Raw genomic sequence first — 6782 nt, 5'->3', positions numbered from 1 at the left:
GGTGGGCCTGGCCCGGTGCCAGGCCACTGGAGCAGGGAAGGCCAGGGGAGGCCGTGCAGCCTCCGGCCGGCCAGCGGGCCCTGCGGCCCCGGGGGGCGGGCGGACAGCACCAGGAAAGCGGCGGCGACCTCGCACCCTGCCGGGCTCGTGTGCCGGCCGCGGCCCGGAACGTTCGTGCGCTGCCGCCGGTTTCCGGGGGGGATACGGGACAGAGGGGGCGGAGCTTCCCGTTGCGCTTCCGGAGTCGGCGGCGGGGGGCGGAGCCGCGGCCCAGGCCCTTGCCCGCCGCGCGCCCGGCAGGGCCCTTCCGGCGACCCGTAGCGGTGCCCCGCGCGCGCGGCGCCGGGCCCGCTCCCTGCGCTGCCGTTCTCCGCACCCCCCCCCTGCACCCCCGTAGGGCGGGACCGGCGGGTCGGGCCGCGGGTTCGCGTCCGCCGCGGCGGCGCCGGGGATGGGCCGCGGCCCCGGGGGCTCGTGGGGCGGGTGAGGCGGCCGTGGGCGCTGGGGCTGCCCCGTCTCGCCGCCGGCCCGCAGGGGCTGGCCGGGCCCGGGGGGCAGCTGGCCCCGAGGGGGCCGCATGTGCCCCCCGCCGGGCACCGAGGCAGGACGGAGGAGGAGGCGGAGGGAGAGGCCGCCCCGGCGGCGGGGCAGGCCGGTAGGCCCGAGCGGGGCTGTCCCGGTCGTCGAGGCCGAAGTCGTGAGGAGGAGGAGGCGGCGATGGAGGGCCTGGCCGGGTACGTGTACAAGGCGGCGAGCGAGGGGCGAGTGCTGACCTTGGCCGCGCTGCTCCTCAACCGCTCCGAGAGTGACATCAAGTACCTGCTGGGCTACGTCAGCCAGCACGGCGGGCAGCGCTCCACCCCGCTCATCATCGCCGCCCGCAACGGCCACACCAAGGTGGTCCGCCTGCTCCTCGAGCACTACCGCGTGCAGACCCAGCAGACCGGCACGGTCCGCTTTGACGGGTACGTACACCAGGCCCGGCCAGAAACTGGTGTCGGCACAGCGTTACGGGGCTCGGGGCGCCCCGCTGCTCACCCGGCTGGCGTTGGGAAAGTTGCTTTGGTAGCCGCAAAAATGCCTTTGCCGTGTGAGATCCCCCCCACCTGATGCTTTATGAGCCATAAAGGCTTTTGCCCTTCTGACATCCCCCACCTGGAATAATATTCGCTGTGCCAGAACGGCCTTTTCTGTGATGTTGCTGCTGTAGGTAATGGCAGGGAACGGGTCAGGGTAGGGTGGTACCTCCACACCGGGAGCCAGGCCGTTATTTACTCAAATTGAGGGTTTTTCAGTGTCCGTCCAGCCCAGACGTCCTGAGGAACATCCCCCATCATATGGGATGGCCAGGAGTGAAAAGTGACATTTTAGGATGGGAAGGGAAGAAAGGGAGGGAAGGGAGTACCAGGCTGGGGCAGCAGTTTGGGGAGAAGCCTGGCTGGGATGTCCAGGTCCCCGGGCAGTGTGCTGCCATGGCAGAAGGAAGGAGAAACGTTGTTTTTAAAATCTCCCACAGTGCTCATCAAGTTCTTGCCCGTATGTCAGTCTTAAACATAAAGCTGACTAATCGTGAAGGTAGATTGGTCTTTTGAACAGCTTCAGGTTTTGCAGGTGGCTAGCACAGAGAGGAGAGCTCACATCAGATACTGAGCGAGAGGGATCATAATGAGTCCCTGCTGATATCTTTCATCTGGCTCCTACTTGATGAGCTGGAGTTATGCCTGTGCAGCTCCACCTGGCTCAGGGAAAGGCTGGCTTGGTTCTTACATGCTGAATGAAGGGGGAGGAACTGGCTTCCCTGTGTGGTTTGTTTTTTTTTTTTCTTTCGTCCAACCCTTTTTTTCAGAAGCAAAAACTGGTTCAGAATACTTTGGGTGAGGTCTGCCCCAAATTCAGTGAAAGGAAGGGCCTCTGTTGACAGAAAGTGATAGGAAGGGCTGTCAGCCTCCCTCTGCTGCTGAATTTTCTCGTTTCTTGTGCTGTGCTGTGATGGGATGGTGATCTGCTTGCCAGAGCCTCTGCCTGCTACAGATTAAAGGAGGTGTTGTCTGAGGCACAATGGGCACAGTGGCAGCATGGTGAGGAGAGGAGGCATGCGATCCTGGCGTTATTGTCGTTCTTCTTGAGATAAGGTGGCACAGCAGCTGTAAATACATACCTGTAGTGTACCAAAAAATCACCTCGTGTTCATTAACAAATCCTAGGCCCTGACTTTCCACCTGTTTTAATGTAGAAGTGTTTTAATGTGATTATTTACAGTATAGGGAACTTCTTAATGTGAATGAAAGGTGTAGACATTTCTGCGTGCCAGAGCTCTTAAAGTGTTGTCTGGAGGTGTTGAATTTACAAACAGCCACACAACTATTCCTGTTGAGCTACATGAGAGCTTCATAAAATGATAAAAATCACTGTTAAAGTTAAGTCAGTGTCTTATGATATTTTAACTTTGGGAAACGTGACTGGACGCATGGAAATATATGTCCCTCCTTTGTGATTTGGGATGTGCCTTGAGTGTGCATTAACTGCGGTGTGAACGCCACCTGTTTCTACATTTAAGTGCTACTTCAAAAATCAGGGGAATGGAAAAGACATCAGGCTTTGTCTTTGTAGTTACACACCGTGCTGGATTTGGGAATGAAAACAGCTTAAGAAACTGTGATGCTTTGCTAAAGTTAACTGTCCCCTCATTTATGAGTGCCAGCAAGCTGTGATGTAAAACAGATGTCTGAAACAGTACAGCTCAGAAGAACTTCTGCTTTTTTAAATTTTATTTTGTTCCTGGAGTTCCATTTGTTGTAACCAGACTGCTGGTCTGGTTTACGGCGCGGGCTCTCGAACAAGAGGTATCGGCACAGCAGAAGCGGTGGCAGTTTTGCAGCTCAGGGAGGGAGAACAAGTGAAGTGGTACGAAATTCTTAAGCTGCCAGGGCCGGTGTGAACTGCAATTCATGTCTGAGTTTGTTTTTTTGTGTCAATATGTCAATTTTAAGTTTTCTCTCTTTCTTTAATGTGTCAGTTGCTGGCACAAGGCATCAAAGGTGCGGTAAATCTTGCAACTCTTCTTCCCGAGACCTCTGTAGGCTGAGGGCTGGAGCTTGCAGGTAGGATCTTCAAAGCAGCCTGGGGAGTCCTAGTGCAAAATGTGGCTAAATCCCCTGGCTGCTTTGAAGTTTCAGCTTCCAACGCTTCTTCCTTCGGGAGGTCTGTGTGCTTGATAAGTCTCTTATTCTTTTTTACCCTGGCTATCCCGGTGAGTCCCTTCAAGTACAAAAATAGCTATAAAATGTCTGTTAATGGCTGGGTATGTACGTGCCTGTTGCGTACTGCTCGGCTGTCTGTAAAATGTTTTTGAAGGAGCGTCGGTTTAACTGCTTGTCCGTGTCGTTGCGTTTGCAGCTTTGTCATCGATGGAGCCACGGCTCTGTGGTGTGCGGCGGGAGCCGGCCACTTTGAAGTAGTCAAATTGCTGGTGAGTCACGGCGCCAACGTGAATCACACGACGGTGACCAATTCGACTCCCCTGAGGGCTGCGTGTTTCGATGGCAGGCTGGACATTGTGAAATACCTGGTAGAAAACAACGCCAACATCAGCATCGCCAACAAGTACGACAACACTTGCCTTATGATCGCGGCTTACAAAGGGCACACGGACGTGGTGAGGTACCTCCTGGAGCAGCATGCCGATCCCAACGCCAAAGCCCACTGCGGTGCCACGGCGCTGCACTTCGCGGCCGAAGCCGGCCACTTGGAAATTGTGAGGGAGCTGGTCAAGTGGAAGGCGGCGATGATGGTCAACGGCCACGGGATGACTCCACTGAAGGTTGCGGCTGAGAGCTGCAAAGCCGACGTGGTGGAGCTGCTGCTCGCTCATGCCGACTGTGACAGGAGGAGCCGGATTGAAGCGCTGGAACTTCTGGGTGCCTCGTTTGCAAATGACAGAGAAAACTATGATATAATGAAGACTTACCACTATTTATATTTAGCGATGCTGGAGAGGTACCGAGACAGCGAGAATATAATTGAAAAAGAAGTTCTTCCACAAATAGAAGCTTATGGGAACCGGACTGAATGCAGGACTCCTCAGGAATTAGAGTCTATTAGGCAGGACAGAGATGCCCTTCACATGGAAGGCCTCATTGTGCGGGAAAGAATTCTGGGCTCGGACAACATCGATGTTTCTCACCCCATTATTTACCGTGGGGCTGTTTATGCAGATAACATGGAGTTTGAACAGTGTATCAAGCTATGGCTCCATGCGTTGCACCTCCGGCAGAAAGGCAACAGGAACACTCATAAGGACCTCCTGAGGTTTGCCCAAGTCTTTTCTCAGATGATACACTTAAACGAGCCTGTTAAAGCCAAGGACATCGAGAGCGTTCTGAGGTGCAGCGTCTTGGAAATCGAACAAGGCATGTCTCGGATCAAAACCACCCAGGACTCTGACATCCACACAGCCATGGACAACTACGAATGCAACATTTTCACCTTTCTCTACTTAGTCTGCATCTCTACCAAGACCCAGTGCAGTGAAGAGGATCAGTCGCGAATCAACAAGCAGATTTATAACCTGATTCACCTCGATCCCAGAACTCGGGATGGCTCTAGTTTGCTGCACCACGCTGTCAACTCCAGCACACCGGTGGACGACTTCCACACCAATGACGTCTGCAGCTTTCCTAACGCGCTGGTCACAAAACTCTTGCTAGATTGTGGTGCTGACGTGAACGCCGTGGACAACGAAGGGAATAGTCCGCTCCACATCATTGTCCAGTACCACAGGCCCATCAGTGACTTCTTGACGTTGCATTCCATCATCATTAGCCTGGTGGAGGCTGGTGCTCATACAGACATGACGAATAAGCAGAAGAAAACCCCTCTTGACAAAAGTACAACAGGGGTGTCTGAAATACTCCTTAAAACTCAAATGAAGCTGAGTCTCAAGTGCCTGGCTGCCCGAGCAGTACGGATCTATAACATCAGCTACCAAAACCAGATCCCCAGAACTCTGGAAGAATTTGTGAAGTTTCACTAGGCTACGTAAAATCTTTTCATGGTGGTGCTATCCCGGGATGACATCAATTGCAGACAGCAGAATGCATAATGTATACATGGATTTGTTTTTCTCTGTTCTTTTGGGTTTGGGTTCCTCTCGATTCAGTCTGCAGCCTCAGTTCTTGTGCAGATCTTGGGGCGGGGGAGGGGGTTTAAAAAAAAAAAAAAGCCACATCGTTTTCCTGTAGTCAGATCTGATGTTTGAGATTTTGGTCATTTCTTTTGATTAAAAGAATTGCTTCGTTATCTCTTGCTTTTGTAAACGAAGTGGAAAGAATCCCAACGTAACCTGTGCAGAATGTTTTCTTGCCAATGCACATCTCCACTTATGATTTGCAGCCGAATGCTTTAGGTAGTTATTTACAAAGGTGCCTCTGAACGCCGGTGTCGCCGTGCTACTGAGGCAGTAGCTTTGCAAATTTTAAAAACTTTTTGGAGTGAGGTGAGAAAGAAAAATTGGAAATTATGTGGTAGTTGGTTCAAGGTGAAATCTCAACATACAGAGCAGTCCATTGCTCTCATACCTCACCATCTTTTTATGCCTTTTAGTTAATGCTGAAGATGTTGGTAACATTTTAAATTTTAATTTTTTTTAATTAAATTTTGAACAGCAGTTATCAACAGCTACAGACGTATGGAATGCTCTGTTAGGAAATACAGGTTTAAATTCAGCTATGATATGTTCATCTGGTAAGAGTTGAAGTATCAAGCTCTTCATTTACACTACTACAGTAAGTATTGAATAACTTTTGAAAAAGGAACTTGCACATTGACCGAAATGAACCGGAGTCATGGTTTCTTTTTACGTAGCTAAGTTGCTCATATATAAAGATCATGCATGGATACCTAGAAAATTTATAGGGTATTTGTGTTTGTGTGTGTCCCAACATTTCAGAATGCTTTTAACTTGTTTTTTGTTGTTTCAATGATCAACGTGCACCTTTTTGACTCAAAGTATGTAAAACTGCACTCTTGGATTCAAAATGCTGTATCTTCCTAACGGAGTAGTCTGTTGCCAAAGAGAGTCTTCCTTGAAACTGCTAGAAACTGGCTTTTCCAATAAGCATGGAGTCTGTGCCTCCCTGAATTGGACTTGAGGATTTTTCATGATTTTTACTCCTTTCATTATGAAAATCTCTATGAAACCTGATTTTTAAAAAATTGTCCTATCATAAGATCTTTTATGATAAGCAACTGATTGTATAATACCGCTGTTGCTTGAGAAAGTACTTCTCCTTGGTAGAAGTTGCAGATACTCCGACAGTAAAATGTCACTTGTTTTGACAGGCTACTGAAAACTCTGTTTATTTTAAATGCAGCTTTTTAACTGTCAGATGATGAAAGAATGTTCTGTAGGTTTTTTTTAAACAATCTGGGTAGAACTTTAAGGCGAGATTTGGGCACACGTTTCTATTTGTATTACAAATAAATAAACATTGAATGTGGAATTAGCTTGTAACTCTTAATTTGTGTCTAGTGCCAAGCAGAATAGTGCTGCTTAGACTCTATGGTGCCGTCAACGCTGGCTGTTGTGTCTCCTTCAAGGGAAAAGCTTTAGAAATACTGTGTCTTCTAAGCTGCAAACTTTACCCTGCTAGAAACTAGCGCCTGAAGTGAAAAAATGTGTCTGTCACTTGTATCTCAGGTAGGTTGGACTACTGCACTTAAAAACCATGACTCTTGCAACCAAACTTCAGGCAAAATGGCAAAGCCAAATTCAGCCTTAATGC

The 6782-nt window shown here is 50.1% G+C and overlaps 1 protein-coding gene across 2 annotated transcripts; it reads left to right on the top strand.

The window, feature by feature from the left end:
• Positions 1-367: 367 nt before the first annotated feature.
• FEM1B (fem-1 homolog B) lies at positions 368-6500 on the top strand. Of its 2 annotated transcripts, none has more exons than XM_074837291.1 (2): positions 368-734; positions 3397-6500. In XM_074837291.1, the coding sequence occupies exons 1-2, from the start codon at positions 718-720 to the stop codon at positions 5030-5032; spliced, it is 1653 nt and encodes a 550-aa protein (XP_074693392.1). In that variant the 5' UTR covers positions 368-717; the 3' UTR covers positions 5033-6500. The 2 variants fall into 2 exon arrangements, with proteins under 2 accessions (XP_074693392.1, XP_074693391.1); XM_074837290.1 differs by having other exon boundaries at positions 381-965.
• Positions 6501-6782: the final 282 nt, after the last annotated feature.

Source organism: Strix aluco, chromosome 12 (assembly GCF_031877795.1).
Source record: "Strix aluco isolate bStrAlu1 chromosome 12, bStrAlu1.hap1, whole genome shotgun sequence".
NCBI lineage: Eukaryota > Metazoa > Chordata > Aves > Strigiformes > Strigidae > Strix > Strix aluco.
Note: the sequence above shows the minus strand (reverse complement) of the source record. Positions and strands in the feature narration are given on the sequence as shown.

Excerpts from the sequence above, each read along its gene's own strand:
- FEM1B (XM_074837290.1), top strand. The coding sequence starts at position 718 with ATGGAGGGCCTGGCCGGGTACGTGTACAAGGCGGCGAGCGAGGGGCGA. Across the intron at positions 966-3,396 it reads GGCACGGTCCGCTTTGACGG|CTTTGTCATCGATGGAGCCA; the intron begins GTACGTACACCA and ends TTGCGTTTGCAG.